The sequence below is a fragment of the Stenella coeruleoalba genome, assembly GCF_951394435.1.
Source record: "Stenella coeruleoalba genome assembly, chromosome: 12".
Taxonomy (NCBI): Eukaryota; Metazoa; Chordata; class Mammalia; order Artiodactyla; family Delphinidae; genus Stenella; species Stenella coeruleoalba.
In genome coordinates this window covers 71,896,794-71,915,416 of record NC_137158.1, presented here as the reverse complement: position 1 = coordinate 71,915,416, position 18,623 = coordinate 71,896,794, and the positions used below count along the sequence as shown (strand labels likewise).

Genomic DNA, 18,623 nt, shown 5'->3' with positions numbered 1-18,623 from the left:
TGGCAGCTGTAGGAGAATAAGGTTTTATGGGACAGCCATTTTCAAGGCTCCGAATACTTTTTCTCTCATTTCCGTACTCAGGACTATGTAGGGTTAGTTGCATTTATTGGATGTATAACCACAAGGTGTGGTAAAATAATGACATATAAAAACTTACTCTAAATGTCCCCAGTATATTTCAAATGACAATTACACTGGAGCCTTGCTAGACTTTGATCCCTGGGCCCCAGGCTAGGTGACACCTAAATCTATGACTTAGCCTGATATCTATAATTAGTTCTTCAGTAAAACTTAGAGGATAAACATGATTTACAGTGGACTTCACATTCTATCATATAATGCTACAGCAGAACCTAATGATTTGATGTTTAATACTCAATAGCTAGTTTCTAGCAAAGCCTAGATATTGTATAACTATTTGCCCTTACTCTTGTATTTTCATAAATATATACATGTACTTTTATTGATATAATTCAATTCAGACATTTTCTGGGAAAAAAACACCTGTTAGAAATAACATCATCTCAAAAAGAAATGGGACGTCCCAGTAAGGAAAGGGTTAACATCTTATCAGCAGGGATCTTATCTCTATCATGTGATAAAATCACCACAAAACCAGGCCAGGTACTGTGTTTTATGGTATCTGGTTTGATCAGTTTTTTTTGTTTTTTTTTTTAAATGGGTGTTAACAATCTCATCTCTTTCAGGATATAAACTCTTTAAAATCAAAGCTGCTTAAGAGTTGTGAGCCTTTGATGTACATTAATTATAACCATTACTAAGTTTGCTTTTCTTTTTTTGGTGTATTGCAACCCTGGTATAGTCTTTTATTTCATCACTGTCATTCACTTATTCATTACATAAACATTTTTGAGTGCCTACTACATATGACCCAAACATGACTAAGGACTCAACAGTGTATAAAATAGAAAAGGAAAAATTCTTGCCTTCATGGAACTTACATTTTATTAAGGTGACATATGCATAAACATAATTTTTAAAGCAAAATATATAGTATGTTAATGAGCAAAGCAATTAATGACAAAAAATAAAGCAGCAAAAGAAAAATGGGGAGTTTCTGGTTTTGGCAGGAAAGTGGGGATAGCAATTTTAAACCAGTTGGCCAAAGAAGCTGACATGAGAAAATGGCATTGAGCTAAATACCTAAAGGAGATGAGGGAGAAAACCATATGGAAATGACTTTCTAGCAGAGGAAATAGCAAAGCAAAGGCCCTGAGGTAGGAACAAGCCTGGGGTGCTCCAGGATGTGAAAAGGAGGACAGTACATGAACAAGGGGGAGGTAAAGTCAGAAAAGGAATAGGGGAAAAGGGGAAAGACCTTGATCCTGTAGGGTCTTGTAGAACTTGGACCTATAAGAATGGAAGCAACTAGAAAATACTGAAATGACCTGCCCTACACTGGTACGTAGCAGGAGAGCAATTCTGTTAAAAATCACTTACGTAGGTAATATAGTATCTGTAATTTAAGTTACTAATAAAAATGAATGGATTATCTGCCAGGAAGCTGGAAGCCTGCTTATGAGAGAAAACAGAACTAGGAAGAGAGACTCACAGACATAGGAATAAGTGCGGGAGAGGAGTTCAGGGAGGGAAAGAGTTTAAATACTACGCATCGGTGAACAGAAGTTCAATGTGGGGTTCTCGAGGTAAAGAAGGAGATGAAGAATTAGGCCAGCGAAATCGAAAAACCCAACTAAATAGCATTTCCTGTCCACCCCTCACAGGCACAGTGGGAAAACACGAACGACCCCACGGAGCACCGAAATCGAAAAACCCAACTAAATAGCATTGCCTGTCCACCCCTCACAGGCACAGTGGGAAAACGCGAACGACCCCACGGAGTTAGGTTTAGCAGCTAGCACTCTCTAACAGCTGGGATACATTTTAGAAATCTGTAAGTTCAAATAATAGCCCCAAATCTGTGTTATTAATAACTAGGTATTTTTAGAGGGGGAAAAAAGTAATAAAGAGGTACATACACAGACACGACAAACCCCACCCCAGGTAGAGAGGCATCATGTAGATTCCATGAGCTAAAGTCTGTACACTTTCTTGGAGTAAACATTAGTAACGTGAATTACGTATTTATATAGTTTTAACTTTTAAAAACCATTTTATGTCTGATATAATCTGACTAAAAGTCTTTAGTTGTTGGACTGGGGCAGATACAAACTAGGCAATCATCACTGAGCTGAAAGTTCTCTCTGTCTCTGTCTCTTTTTGCTAGTACTGGGGCCATGCAGATGTGGTCCTGACTTTGAGCCTCGCCTCTTTGGCAAGGAAGCAGCAGCCTTTCCAAGTGCCTGGGTGGACTCTGAAGGAGAGGAGGGGCAGGAAGGGGTGGGAGGTTCATGGATGGCAGCCAGAGTGCAGCTGCGGAGCAGCTGAAATAGGGAAACCTGGGAGGAGGTGGATCGAGGCAGGCATGGAGGAAGAATGAGGGCAAGAACCTCCCGAGTCTGGGTTACCACAGAAGGGAAAGAAGCTCCCAAGAGGCCATCTGAACTCGCGTCCTGGCATGGTTCGCTACAGGAAGCAGCGCCAGGACGAGGGGTCAGGCCAGGGGTCAGGCCAGGGGTGGGATGGGCAGGCAGAGGTCCCTTACTCTTTAGATTTATCCGATCCGTGCGCCGAGCTGATAGGATGCACCTCTTTCTTTCTGGTTTGTTTGGTGCTCATGGCAGAGGCGGACCCAGGCAGCGGCTGAGCTCTGAGCTAGGAGCCGGCTCTGCGACCCTGGCTCCGCGTCTGCGGTTGCCAGGAGACGGCCGTGAGCTTCCTGCAGCCGTGGGGCAGGTGCTGGCAGGGCTTTAGCAGGGGAGGCTCTCGGGGAGGTGGCTTTAGGTCGCAGTGGGGATGCGAGCTCGGGCGCTCCACAGGCGGGTGGTAACCTAGGGGTTGAGTGTCCGGGGAGGAAGGCTCCCTTGGCATGGATTTGTCCGTACGATTGATGGGCAGTTCTGATAAACTGGAGTTTTTCTATCAGGTTGACTGCCAGGCTTTGCCCTTCGGAACCATGGACATATATCGACTCTCTTTTGGATTTGAAGACGTGTACTATGCAAGTCCCCTTTCCCCAGGTCTTCTCTCTGCTGAACGAGTTCCTTTAGTAATAATTAAAGAGACTATTATAGACACAGTAATTTGCCAATGGCTTGAAAATCGTGGGTTCAGTAGTGAATACGGTGGGTGCAGGGGGATCCCTGTAGCAAAGGCAAGACCATGACACCTTCAGTGGCTTAAGTATCGCTAATCATGGTGTCTGTGTTTAAATAAGTTGTGGGTTTAGGTTGTTCACATGAAAGAATAAATCCAGGTCATGGAATGGAGCGGCCCTTGATAAGCTCACTTGAGAAGGCACTGGAGCCAGATGACACGAATCCAAGCAAAACAAGACCCATTAAGCCTCTAGCTTAATGGTCAGCCAATCCTGATGGTATCTATAAGTTATCTCGCCTTGGGCAAGTCCTTCCTTTTGAGCCTCAGTTTACTCATTTGTAAACAGGAGATGCTAATAGCTAACACAATTCTATCTTGAGGATAAATAAGATGTATGTAAAATATTTAGAACATAATGAAAGCACAGAAAGTAGGGGCCTCTATTTCAAAATGACTTTGAGGAGCAGGCAGATAACATGAATAAATGAAGCTGAGAAATGCTTAGACTGGGAAGAATTTTAAGTGCATTAAAATAAAACCAAATATTGCTCCGGCCCAATACAACCTCACTTCAGAGAGATTTAACCGTGCACAGGCCTGAGGTTTAGAACCCCTATCACCAGGTGGTCTCTTCCATTAGCCTAGAGATAATTAACCATCTTTAAATAAAGACATTCCCTCTGTTCTTGGAACTGTTCAGTGGCCCAACTCTACAAGGGAGAAGCAGCTTCCTGCAAAGCAAATCTTTCAACTGCTCTGAGGAATGAATGCCTAGACCACTCTGCTCAGCGTAGCTTTTCCCTTGTCAGACTATCCCAATCTTATTATTGGGTGTTACATAGATGACAATCAGAGAGCAACTTCTCTGTATTCTATATGCAAGATAAATAACTTGTAAATCAGCAGTGTTAATGTTATGACTGAAGAAATGCCCTACAAATAGCTGTAAGTGTGAAGAAAGTAAAGACACCTTGAGAACTCTGCCTCATTTATCCCAGGATTGAGATTTCCAGAGAGCTCTCCTGAATGAAAGTAAAGGATCAAACTTCAAGAAAATATTATTTAATACTAAATCTAATCAGAGTCATCAATGCAATGCCATAAGCGTTGCATACACAAAGACTATTGGGTAAACATAGCACAATTTTAAGCAACCAACCCATGGACGGGTGAGTTTCCTCTTGAACAAGAGGCCATCCCTGAAGCCACAGTTAATGGTTGAAAGGTGCCAAGGCCATTAGAGAAGAAATGTCTTGGAAATCAGGTGATCTACAGCCCACACGTATTTTACAGACAAAGAACCCCAGACAAAGAGAAGAGAAACGCCTTGCCAGAAGCTGCTTGGCTACTTAGTGGTAGAGTTTGGACAAGAGGCATTAAAAACAGAAGCACAGGTTTCAACCAGACATATTACTACTCCACTCAGAGACTGTTTTCTTATCTGTTAAATTAGGATAAAAATAAATTAAGGGAGTTGGTATCAGGATATAATGAGATAATAAAAATTTGTTTTTAAAGTATGAAGTGCTTATTAATTCCTCGTCCAGTGTTTTTCTCCATTATTACATTATGCATGCAGAAATGGAATTTCTCTTTTTTTCTGAAGCCAAACTCTGGTCACGATTCTAAGAGGCAAATATATTCCTCTATAAACCATAAGATGGCATTTGTACGTGCCAGTGCAAAAAGGGAAATAGGCCCTATATCTTTTTTTAAATCCATATTCTTATGTGCAGGTGGTAATTATGGTCAATGTCATTTTGAAATGTTAATAATAGCTGTGATTTATTGAGTTCCTATGACATGCCAGGCTTAGGGAGGGCTGCTAGCTCCTTAGAGCACATGCTTTAGAGACAGACCTGAAAATTAAATACTGACTCTTATTGAGTAACCCTGGGTAAGTCATTTAAACTCTCTGAATTCCATTTTCTTCATTTGCGAAAAGGAAAGAATACTACTGCTTACCTGAAATGTTGTGTCTAGAACATTATCAGTACTCAAATAACGACAGCTAATACTTTCCTTATTTCACAGGTAAAAAAACTGAAGTGCAGCGGGGTAAAGGGACTTGTCTGACACGGGGCCAGTGGCACGGCAAGAGTAGCCTGCCTCCACGGCCTTTGCCTCTGCAATCCTCCAGACTAACATCCAGGCTGTAATCTTACGGAGATGCTCCTGAGCACAGCAAATTCAGATGACTGCCCTGCCGCTCAGCTTAGGGATGTCCAAGTTCTCTTGCTGTTTAACCACTTTCAAAGGCTGAGAAACAGGGCTTGTATTTCATTAGCGCTACACAGAGTGGAGCCTTTCTTTAGTCTGTACTTAACGTTTTGACGAAGAGTTATGACTTCAGACAACAGTAACCCCGGCTCCATAGGGAAGTGGTGAGAAATACTTACTTCCTCATGCCAGCAGAAACAGAATCGCCAGGGGCTCTCTCTTTGGACTGCATGGGGAAGTGAGTTTTGGTAACCACTTCTCTACCCACCTTGGGAGCCCTAGATGACTGGAGTTGAGTAGGAGGTAGGGCAGGGAGAGGGGCAGTGTTTCAGATTCTTAAAGCCATAGCTCTGGGCAGCTTTAGACACTTGGTCCCACAGCCTCGGGAAATTACACGGATGGTGCTGCCCAGCCCCCTTTTTGCAGTTAGGTCAATTATGAAGTTGCCTACTTTTAACCAAATAAATGAGGAAGCGTAAATTCTGCCTGCTCTGCTTATGGTTCAGGTTAACTGCCTTTACAAGTTCCGTCTTTCAATTGCCACTTTTCACTAGAAATTAATATCCTTCTTTTTTTTCCACAGAGCTTTATTTGTTCATTTTTAAAAATTCTGATAATGTTCCACCTTATTTTTATCATTACTTAGACCCTGGACCTTCCCATTTACTAAACTGTAAGGGCACTTAAAGCAGGACCTGTTCTACTTTTCTTCACCAAATTCACATCAACCTTTGCAAACCTCCTCAACATCTTGTAATCAGAACTGACATTTATTGAGCACTTACTATCTGCTTGGCACTACTAAATGCTTTTTCTGTAATAACTCACTTAATCCCCATAAACACCCTAGGAATGTGCTATGATTACAATCGCTCTTTTTTAAATAAGAAAACAGAGGTTAAATTAAATTAGTAAGTATCAGGCAGCATTCAGGCCCATGTGGTCTGGTGGCAGATCCACACTCTTTATAACCACATTATTCTGCTTCTGACTGCCTCAGTGGTGGCAACCCTGTCCGGGGTTATAATTAGCCCATTTTGTAGAGAAGGAACATGAGCTTTACAAAGCATAGCACCTTGCCCAAAGTCCAAAGCACAGAGGGGGTAGAGCCAGAACGTAAGTGTCAGCCATCTGGCTTCAGAATGCACACTTATTTTATTTTATTTTATGATTTTTATTTTATTTATTGTGGTAAGAACACTTAAGACAGGACCTACCCTTCTAATACATTTTTAAGAGCACAATATAGTGTTGGTAATTGTAAGCACAATGTTGCACAGCAGATCTCGAGAGCTTATTCATCTTGCATCACTGAAACTTTCTACCTGTGTACGCTCTCAAGTTCTATGCTACATTGCCTCCTTCAAACAGAAGGAGTACAGAAAAATGTTTCCTATCGGTCCTAGAAAAATTTATTATAAATTGCAACTTAGATTCAGTTTTGTCCCTTAATGTTCAGTCTCTTCAGAGCCCTCTAGTTATCGAGGATTTGGATCCGGCAGATATGAAACCTCCCTGTCCCTGCCAGAGAAAGCCTCGTTATGCTGGGCAGACCTTAACTTACAGTCTTAATTGTCTTTGAAAGGAAATTCTGAAGAGAGATGCATAAAAAGTGGGATAATAAGGAAAAGATATTTTCCTGATACTAGCTGAAAAATACTTTCCATTTCGATAAGCTGTTTAAATAAGAAACAAGTTTGCCTGACTGTAATAAAACACTTCATCAGGACACAAACTGATGTGCATTTGTGCAAGGTTGCAGTCACCAAGGCACTGGATGTGGTGGTACTCAGCCTGGACAGAGATACTCACTTCCCTACCAGAGAAAGCTCCTCACTCAACACAAGGTTATGTCTTCTCCCTGAGAGCTTCCTGCACCTCGGTGGTGTATATGTAAGGAAAGGGATATAATTGGGACAACTCTGAAAGATCCTTTTGCCTTTTGAGCTCCCTCATTATTGGCAGAGACCTCTTTCACAACAGCATTGCAGTTTAACTTCTGCTGCCCAGTCCCTCTTGCCTTAGCCTCTTAGAGATACCACTGAGAACACTCACTAATAAACATCGTGTACACAAATCTCAGAGTGTGAGAGTCTGTTTCCTGGGAACTAGCCTAGAACAGTTAATAGCAGGTTTGACTGCAGGAAGCAGACTCTAAAATGAGACTTGGTAAGCCTTCAGCTTCCAAACAAAATGAAACAACAGGGAGTGAATTTACCTTCTCACGCACAATAGCTGATAAAATGAATAAAATATATGAAGACATTGGCTTTCAGGCAATGAAATCAGTGATCCCAGAGATGAAAAACAAACAAAGGTGAGCTTTTCAGAAATAAACTCATGCACTTACGGACAAAGGAGGCAAAAATATACAATGGAGAAAAGACAGTCTCTTCAATAAGTGGTGTTGGGAAAACTGGACAGCTACATGTAAAAGAATGAAATTAGGACATTCTCTAACACCATATACAAAAATAAACTCAAAATGTATAAAGACCTAAACATAAGAGTGGAAACCATAAAATTTCTAGAGGAAAACATAGGCAGAACACTCTTCGACATAAATCATAGCAATATTTTTTGGATGTTTATTCTACAGCAAAGGAAATAAAAGCAAAAATAAACAAATGGGACCTAATTAAACTTAAAAGCTTTTGCACAGCAAAGGAAACCATCAACAAAATGAAAAGACAACCTACTGAATGGCAGAAAATACTTGGAAATGACATGATCAATAAGGGGTTAATACCCAAAATATATAAACAGCTCACAAAACTCAATATCAAAAAACAAACAACCCAATTAAATATGAATAGGGAATTCCCTGGTGGTCCAGTGGTTAGGATTCCACGCTTTCACTGCTGAAGGTGCAGTTTCGATCCCTGGTCGGGGAACTAAGATCCTGCAAGCCATGTGATGCGGCAAGATAAATAAAATAAAATAAAATAGACATTTTCTAAAGAGGACATGCAGATGGCCAGCAGGCACCTGAAAAGATGCTCAACATTGCTAGTCATCAGGGAAATGCAAATAAAAATCACAATGAGATATCACCTCACACCTGTCAGAATGGTTACAATCAAAAAGAACAGAAATAACAAGGGTTGGTGACGATGTGGAGAAAAGGGAACCCTCCTACACTGTTGGTGGGAATGTAAATTGGTGCAGCCACTGTGCAAAACAGTATGGAATGTTCTCAGAAAACTAAAAATAGAACTACCATATAACCCAGCAATTCCACTCCTGGGTATATATCTGAAAAAAACAAAAACATTAATTCAAAAAGATACATGCACTCCAATGTTCATAGCAGCATTATTTACAATTGCCAAGATATGGAAACAACCTAAGTGTCCATCAACAGATGAATGGATAAAGAATATTTAGTGTGTGTGTGTGTGTGTGTGTGTGTGTGTCTGGAATACTATTCAGCCATAAAAAGGATGAAATTTTGCCATTTGCAGCAACATGAATCGACTTGGAGTGTATTATGCTACATGAGATAAGTCAGTCAGAGAAAGAAAGATACTCTGATATCACTCATATGTGGAATCTAAAATATACAACAAATTAGTGAATATAACTAAAAAGAAACAGACTCACAGATATAGAGAACAAATTAGTGGTTACCAGTGGGGAGAGGGAAGTGGGGAGGGGCCATATAGAGGTAGAGGATTAACAGGTACAAACTACTATGTATAAAATAAGCTACATGGATATATTGTGCAACACAGGGAATATAGCCAATATTTTATAATAGCTATAAATGGAGTATAAACTTTAAAAATTGTGAATCATTATATTGCATACCTGTAATTTATATAATATTGTAAATAAACTATACTTCAATTAAACAAACCAAAAAAACTGATGGACTTTATAATTGTCTCAGCCTCCTATGAGGGCTTGACACAGGGCAAGTGAGCCCAGGCAGAGCCTGATGGTGTCCCCGGTTTAGGGAAATGGAAGTGGAATCCAGGGGGGCTAGGAGGCTGAAGTTCTCAGAGCAGAGTATGTGGAGGAGAGAGAAGCACAAAGAGGAGATACTCAGAGGGTAGGCCCTCAGCGTTTGTCAGAGCACTGATCTGCACAAGCACAGGTGGTAATGCCCTGAGGCCATGGAAAGAACCACGTGAAAGGGTTAGAAGGGGCATAAGCTCACATGGGGCCTGTTCTCACCAGCATGACCGGAAAAACCTCAGAATTCACAGGAGACAGAATATGGAGTTTTGCCCCGTCCGTAGTGGTGAAAATTTCACCCTAAACAAAACTCCTCATTGTTCCCATCTAACGAAACTTAAAAGCAGGACCTGAAGTGATCAAACTGTTTCCAAGTAGGTTAACAGCTTCCCTGAACAAATTTAAGAATATTTATAGGAGTACAAAAATAACTAGTATCCAACAGGTACAATTCAAAAAGACTGGTATCCAATAAAACTTACCAAGCATAAAAAAAAGAAGCAGGAAAATATGTCCCATTAAAAGGAGAAAAGAAATGAACCAATTGAAAATGACTCAGAATAAAACATGGATGATAGAATTAGCAGACAGGACGTTAAAATAGCTGTTATCACAGCATGCCATATGTTCAAGAAGCTGGAAGAAAGATTAAATATGTTAAGTTCCTCTTAAGAACACCTAAAACTACACATATGATGTCTATGTCGAAAAGATACACTGGATGGGATGAATGGCAGATTAGGCATTGCAGAAGAACAGATTAGTTAATTTGAAGACACAGCAACAGAAACAATCCAACGTGAAACACAGAGGAAAAAACCAAAAAAGAATAGGACATCAGGGAGCTGTGGAACAACTTTAAATAGACTAATACACATGTAGCTGGAGTCCCTGAATAAATGGGCAAGGAGGACAGGCCTGGGGGTTAGGAGAAGATCCAGAAGAAAACAGATGCAAAAATAATGATTGAAATTTTTCCAAATTTTGTTAAAGCTATAAATCTCAGAAATTCAATAAACCCTAACCAAGCGCAAAAAACATGGAGACATCTACACCCAGGGACATCATAACAAAATTGATTAAAATCACGGTTTAAAGGAAGATCTTGAAAGGGAACTTCACGGCTGACCAACAGGTATTGAGAAGCCCCTTGCTGGCGAGAGGTGGAGCACACTGCCAGCCCTGATGTGGAACTGAAGTGCAACTGCTCAACACTGACCCGTGGTAAACTAGGACAGGATATTAGCAGAAGAGAATGCACAAACAGATGTATCTCAGGCCTATGGGAGGGTCAGGAAAGAGTAATTAGAAAGACTGAGAAACTGGATGGCTATTGCCACCTTAAGAATATTAAATATAGTTATAACAACTGTTTTAATGATGTTATCTATTAATTTATCATCTATGTCATATCTAGGATGATTTCAGTTGATTTAATTTTGTTTTTGCTCCTAATGGGATATATTTATTCTTTTATTTGCTATGTTTCTTATCAGCACAAGACATTGTGAATTTTTCCTTGTCTTATGCTGGATCATACACTTTGGGTAATAATGATTTGTCTCTTTTGTAACTTGAAACTAATTGTGTTTATTTGGAGGTTTAGTTTACCTGGAGGTTTCATTTTCTGCACTGGGGATTTCTAAATAGATGAATAAGATTTGGTTTCTGCCCCTGAAGAGCTCATAATCTTGTGGGGCAAACAAAAACTAGTACTGATATTTATAAGACAATGCAATGAATTCTATAGAAAATATGTGAATCAAGCACTAAGGCAGCCCTGAGTAAGGTTATCCAAGGGGATGTTTTATTGGAAACAAGTATCTAGCTGAGGTGATGGGGGTGGGGTGACGATTCAGATCTGCATCATGGAGCAGCCCCTGGTGACATACTACAGTAAGAAGTTCTGGAGAGTGGGAGACGGCATTTTGAGGGGCCTAAGAAGAGTGAAAGATTAGGATAAACTTCCCCATTTGATCACTTGTGTGAAGAAATGCCACCACATTAATGTAAAATATTCTGTATAGACAACTGGATTAAGAAGATGTGACACATATATATATATATATATATATATATATATATATATATATATATATAACTCATCCATGAAAAACAATGAAATTCTGCCATTTGCAGCAATGAGGATGAACCTTATTTCACTTATGCTTAGTGCAATAAGTCAGAGAAAGACAAATACTGTATGATATCACTTATATGTGGAATCTAAAAAATAATATGAATGAATGTATATGCAAAACAGAAACAGACTCACAGATATAGAAATCAAACTTGTGGTTACCAAAGTGGAGAGGGAAGGGAGAAGGGACAAATTAGAGGTATGAGATTAACAGATACAAACTACTATGTATGAAACAGATAAGCAACAAGGATACATTGTAGAGCACAGGGAATTATAGCTATTATCTTGCAATAATTTATAATGGAGTATAATCTGCAAAAATAGCGATCACTATGCTGTACACCTGAAGCTAATGTAATATTATAAATCAACTATACTTTAATAAAAATAAAATATTCTGTATAAACAGCATTACATGAGTTTATAGACATGTAGACTTGGGCTCCGACTTAGCTCCATCACATGCTAGAGGTATGATGTTTGGCAAGCTATTTAGACTCTGAAGTCATTTTACTTATCTGAACAATGGTTATAAACTGATTGTTGTCAAGATTGGTTGAGATGCATATGTTTTGAAAAACAAAAACAAAGCAAAACAAAACTAAGTATGGTCCTTCTCCTAAGAAGCAGCACTATTTGTCTACATAAAAGTTCTCAAATGACTTGGCAAAAGCTGCAGTTGCGAAGAAGAGACTAACAGAATTTTGTGTTATGATGATTTATAAGGGCTTTAAATAATTTTAAAAACATTTTGGAGGGTAAGAAAATAATTTTGTATAATAATGAAGTATAATTTTTAAACATGAGAATTAAAAAGAAAATAGTAAGGCTTCATGATTATAATAAGGTATATTATTCTCCCCCCAAAACCTTTACCTTATAAACCTGGTTAAGATAGTTACAAGCCATTCTCTCTTTTGACTTAATTGCTAGTAATTCTATACATCCATGAAGCTTGTTGAATTTTCCACACATATATACCTCACATATATCTTACACATGCTATTTATACAAAAAAAGTTAGCACATATAAATATATTCCAGTGCTTAAAAATGTAGACCTTAAAGTTCATTGGAAGTGAAATGCAGGGGAAAAGTTCAAAATGGACTCTTAAATGTTTTGATTTTGGAGTTATGAAAGTGTAAAAACAAGTTTAAAAAATCTCTAGTCCCATCTTCCAGAAGTAACCACTGATAATTTTTTGATGTGTAGAGCCTTCTCATCATTTACACAACTATTTTATATAATTGAGCTTATGTTATTTAACTTTTTTTCACTTAGCTATGCTGCCAGTACTTCCCATGTCATTTAATGATTTTCTACATGATGATTTTTAATAGCTGTGTAGTAAGGCATCATATGAATATATGTAACCATTGTCCTACTGTTGAACTTTTAGGTAATTTCCTATATTTAATCAGTGTGAATAACAGGCTGATAAAATACAATGCAGTATAGATGAACAGGAATGGGGAACTGGAGGCTTGGACTCTGAGGCCACTTCTGAGTGCTTTCTGATAAGTCATTTCACCTCCCTGAGCTCCAGTTTCCTCACCTAGAAAATTGTAGGCTGAACTAGATGAAGTTCCAGATCCTCTTCTGTGCTAACATAGACACCAGCACTTCCAGGAGTAATGAACACTTTGGTGGGGAAGGTCTTGAGTAGGATGCTGCACTGGAGAACTCTAAACAGCTAGAAGGTAATGTAAGGTCTACACTTTCTGGGTTGTTTGCAGAGCTAAAACAGCAAAAGTGATCAGTGCACTGGAAAAAGTGGGAAAGCATCAAAACACCTTTGATTCTGCCACCCCTTTCCTCTCCTCTGAGAGCTCAGAAGGATTGACATCCAACCTTGCCGTCCCCCTAGACTTCAAGCGTGTGTTGCTCAATTGGAGGATGATGCTTACAAGTGTGACTGGGCATTTTACACTGTTTGCATTTGTGCATATTCTCAGCTTCATAAACAAGTTTAAAAAAATTTTTTTTTTAATTTAAGTATGATCCCATAATAAGATCCCATATGCTCCATGGCATATGGAATCTTCGTTCCCTAACCAGGGATCAAACCCACTTTCCCTGCAGTGAAAGTGCAGAGTCTTAACCACCGGACCACCAGGGAAGTGGTTAATGTGCATTAATTTAAAGATAACTCATTTAAAGTAAGTTAGCTTTACTGAAACAATGCTGTATACCTCATGAACTTACATTCTAGGAGACAGGGAGAGAAAACAAACAGACACAAAATATATCATGTTGTTCCAGTATGTCAAGTGGGGCTAACTATTAAGCAGAAAAAAGGAAGTAGGGTAAGAGAAATAGGAAATGTGTGAACTAGGGAGGAAGTTGCTATATTATATTGAGGGCACAGGAATGACCACTCTGGTAATGTGACATTTGAGGAGAGACCTAAAGTGTATAAGACATCAGGCCATGCAGACCTCTGAGGGGATGCGTATTCTAAGCAAGGTCAATAGCAAGTAATTTTTTGAGGTAGGAGGTTATGTGGTGTGTTCTCTGCCTCTGTGACTAGAACCAATAGAACAAGAAGAAAAGTAGAGAAGATGAAGTCAGAGAGGCAGCAGGGTGGCAGATCCTACTGGCTCCTATTAGGAACATGGCATTTATTCTGAGTCAGGTGGAAGCAATTAGAGGATTTGGGGCAGAGAAATGACATAATCTGGTTTAGGCTTTAAAATGATCTTTCAGGGTGCTTTATTGAAAATACACATGGGTGGGTATCGAGGGATGAGTAGGGCAGAAGCTAGGGAAAACTAGTTAAAATGCTACTGCAGTAATTCAGAGAAATGCAGTATTGGCTACACTAGGGCAAAAGTATAGGAGGGTGAGAACCGGTCTGATCCTTGGTGCATTTGAAGGAATAGCTAAAAGATCTTCTGATAGAGTGTAAGATAAAAGAGGAATCAAGGGTGACAGCAAGGATTTTAGCCTGAGCAATTGTAAAGACAGAACTGCCATCCACTGAAGTGAGAAAGACTTTGAGAGCAGAAAGTTCAGGGAGAAAATTAGGAGTTCAGGTTTGAATGTGTTCAGTTCGAGATGCCTATTAGAAATGCAAGTAGAGAGTTCACAGGCATTTGGATAAATGAGTCTGGAATTCAGGTGACAGGTCTGGGCTGGAGATAGAAATTGCGGGGGGGGTCTTTATCATAAGATGAATTCCATAAATAACTTTACCTATCCCATAAAAATATTTTTAAATATTACAGGAACGTATGGAAAAACTCAATTAGGTCAGAAAATGATTAATAAGGATTTATGCTTGAGTCTTCCTGCAAGTTGTCACCCAGGTAAATATTTTGAAATCAATCCATGCTGCTTAAATGAAATTCTACTTTAGGACGATGTCTTTTATTGCTTTGGAGGATTACTCTAGCTTATGAAAATTATTGCTCTAGTGTTCTTCCTCTACACTGTTGACTTAAATGAAACTTGTATCAAAAAGGAATGAGGTTTCACAAGCAATTATTGTATTTTAGAGCTGGAATGGCCTTAACGGCCTCATTTAATCTAGGACTTCATTTTACAGAAAGAGGAAAAAACGGAAGTTCAAACAGCTCCCAAAGTCATTCAGCTAGTATACTTATTAATCATTTACTTAACACAACAAATTAAGTTGGGTGATATTCTACGTGTTGGTGATAAAACAGTGAACAATAAAAATAAAGACTCTGTCACATGGAATTTACAGTCCCTTTGGGGGAGCTAGAAAACAAACATGCAAATGTACAATATGGCACATAATTGATAAGTGCTATGAAGAAAAGTGAATCAAGATAAGGATAGGGTGATAAGTCATTTATTTTTCAAATTGGGACGCTTTTTAGAATAAAAGGAGTTGAAAACTAGATGGGAAGTCAGGTCAGCAGGCATAAGCTGGGGCTACAGCTTGGACAAATGAAAATGTAAGGTTGCCCAGGTAAGTTGGATGGGGTGGTACTGAGGGGCTGAGTCAGGTTTATTCCACATAAAGTGGTCAGGAGTCAGAAGACATGGTGACATGTGAGGAGAGGCCTGAAGACAGTGAAGGAAGAAGCCATGCATATATTTGGGGTCGGCTGCCGCAGACAAAGGAAGCAACAATGAAGCCTCTGACGAGGGCGGCATGTGGAGAAACAGTGTGGTTGCTGGAGAGGGAACAGGGGAATAATGGTAGGAGGTGAGACAAGCTGAACTTTTAGGCTATTAAAATGATTGTGGTGTCTGTTATGCTTAATAGAAGAAGGCATTTGTTGGTTATGATATGAAGAGTGACATCTAATTTTATTTTTAATAATAATAATTTGGCTGTCCTATTGACAATAGTCTGGGATGGGGGTGAGAATTTAAAAACAATGTCACTTATCATGCCAGCAAGAAAAATTCTTGGTAATAAATATAAGAAAAGCTGTATAAGGCTTCTACCGGAAAATCTTATTGCTAAAATTAAGGAAGACTAAATAAATGAGGTGCTCTGGGATGACCTAGATGAGTGGGATGGGGGATGTGGGAGAGAGGTCCAAGAGGGAGGGGATATATGTATACAAAGAGCTGATTCACTTCGTTATACAGCAGAAACTAACACAACATTGTAAAGCAATTATACTCCAATAAAAATTCTTTTTAAATGTGAATCAAAAAAAAAAAAGTACATCATGTTCACATATTAGAAGACTCAATATTGTAAAAATGTCAATTTCCCCCCAATTCTATAGATTCAACACATTTCCAACCAAAATTCAAGCAGGTTATTTTTTGGCATAAATTGACAGTCTGGTACTATTTATAAAGAATTGCCAACGACCCAGAATAATTTTTTAAAATATTTAAATAGAAAAAATTTGCAAGATTTGTATTATTTTAAGAATTACTATAAAGTCATAATAATTATTGATATGGATTAGAAGAATGGATTAGTAAAAACAGGAAGTCCAGAAATAGATACACAATGAAGTGTGGTAATTTTATTTTTATAAAGGCACCAATGAAATTTGATGTGGACAAAGAAATTATATATGGTTTTCAATATACAGTACCAGAAGAACTGGCTGTCTACATGAAAAAAAAAAAGAAGCTTGACCAATACCTCACTCCATATACAGAAATTAACTCAAGATGGGATATAGATCTAAACATAAAAATTCAATCTAAAAGTCTCCTTAAAGAAAATACTGGATAATATCTTTGCAAACTTCAGGTGTTCAATGATTTCTTAGAACACAGAAATCATTAAACGTAATAAAAAGTTTAATAAACTGAACTTCCTTAAAAGTAAAAACTTCTTTTCAAAAATAGTCATTACTAAGAAAATTAGAAGGCAAACCTCGATGGGATAAAAGCATTGCAATGTATTTATACAACAAAGGATTTGTATTTAGACTATATAAAGATTTGCTAAAATTCAATAATAAAAAGACAAAAAACTTAATAAAAATTCACACAAAACATAGACGACCACAAAATAAGGAATATTAATGGCCAATAAGCACAGTCATTAGGGTTGTGTAAATTGAAACCCAATGAGATATAATGAGTATACACATACCTAGTACAATGCTAAAATAAAAAAAATAAAATAACAGTATACTGTATTTTTCTATGTCAACCTGGTTAAGCTGAAGACTATATTTCCTAGAATTTCCTTTTCTGTTTTAGATTTGGCCCAAAGAGAAACTTTTGTATAATTTATATAAATAAAGCAGTAGACATTACTCTCAAAAGTTTGCTGGTGTCAGATTTAGTGCCAGACTGGTGCAGATGTATTCACTGAGTTATGGCATGACCTCATTTTACAAGGTTGTCCAACTCAACTTCCAGGGTGATCAACAGCAACCCCAGGTCTACCATGCTTGGCTCTGGACCCACAAAATTGGTAGCTACACGAAGACAACAAGTTCCCATAGAGCTTGCCATGAACTTCCTTTTCTTGGTCCTACTGCAGTGGATGTTTAGTTTCTCAGACTTCCCTGCAAGCTCTAACTTGTCTACCTGCACCAGTACTCTAGGTAGACTCATGAATGACTCTTTTTCTGATCCCAACCCTTCCATTTACTCCATATTTTCACTTTTGTGTAAGATCTAATTCCTACAATGAATCCCTTATTCCACTAACACTCATGCTAGCTCTGTTTCCCAGACGAACGCTTGATGACTATAGTTCTTGGAACCTCATCTGCATTTGGATCTGATTTAGATAACTATATTCTTGATTCTGAGACTGATGCCATCATTGAAATGAAACTTTGGGGGTTCTGGAATGACAGGATTATATTTTTTCATGTGAAAAGACTATAAATTCTTTGTGATCAAAGACTGCTAAAAGGTAGATTGCTAAAAGGCCTCAAATACTTCCTATCCCTGCAGTAGTACTCCTTTCCAATGTGATTTTTCAGTTCTTTCTATTAAAGGTGGAATCCATTTCCCCATGCCTTAAATGTGTTCTTGGCCACATGACTGTCTTTGGCTACTAGGACATTAACAAACATGAACCAAGCAGAGGATCAGAAAGTGGAAGTGGAATGGAGCTTGCTTTAATCTGCTGACTTTAACCAGCAAGCCATGTGGATGAGTTCTGGCTAGCCTCTGAAACACACAAAGCCAAGTCATGCCTGTCATCCCAGCTGATGATGAGGTAATCACCAAACACACAAATGAGGCTGTCCTAAGCCGTCAAGTTCCAGTGAGTTGGCTCAGATTGGTGTTATTTTATGAGTTATGTAGAGATTTGTTATGAAGCAAAAACTACTCAGTACAAATATTAAATGTTGAGACGATGCCAAGCAACTCCAACTCTTAGTCACTAATGATGGGAAATGACTCTGGAAAACTGTTTGGCAGTTCCTTATGAAGTTAAACACACACCTACCGGGATATCCAGAAATTCCAGTCTTAGATGTTTACCTAAGAGAAATGAAAACACATAGTCACACAAAGATTTTTACAAGAAAGTTCATAGCAGCTCTACTCATGACAGCAAAAATTGGAAATAAGCTAAATGTCCATCAACAGGAGAATAAACGAAATGTGATGTATTCGGTAATGCCATTCAGGAGTAAAAAGGAATGAATGACAAATATATAAATAAATAGATAAATAGATAAATAAATATATAATTATTATATA

The 18,623-nt window shown here is 38.5% G+C and overlaps 1 protein-coding gene across 3 annotated transcripts in view; it reads right to left on the bottom strand.

Annotated features, from left to right (window-relative positions):
- The window catches only part of ADGB (androglobin), a gene marked incomplete at its 5' end in the record, with an annotated part of 169,423 nt that extends 166,723 nt beyond the window's left edge, over positions 1 to 2,700 (bottom strand). For all 3 annotated transcript variants that reach the window (XM_079939320.1, XM_079939318.1, XM_079939319.1), the window contains one exon: positions 2,627 to 2,700. In XM_079939320.1, the coding sequence (XP_079795446.1) occupies positions 2,627 to 2,700 (74 nt within the window). The remainder of the gene's footprint in view (positions 1 to 2,626) is intronic.
- Between the last annotated feature and the right edge of the window lie 15,923 nt (positions 2,701 to 18,623).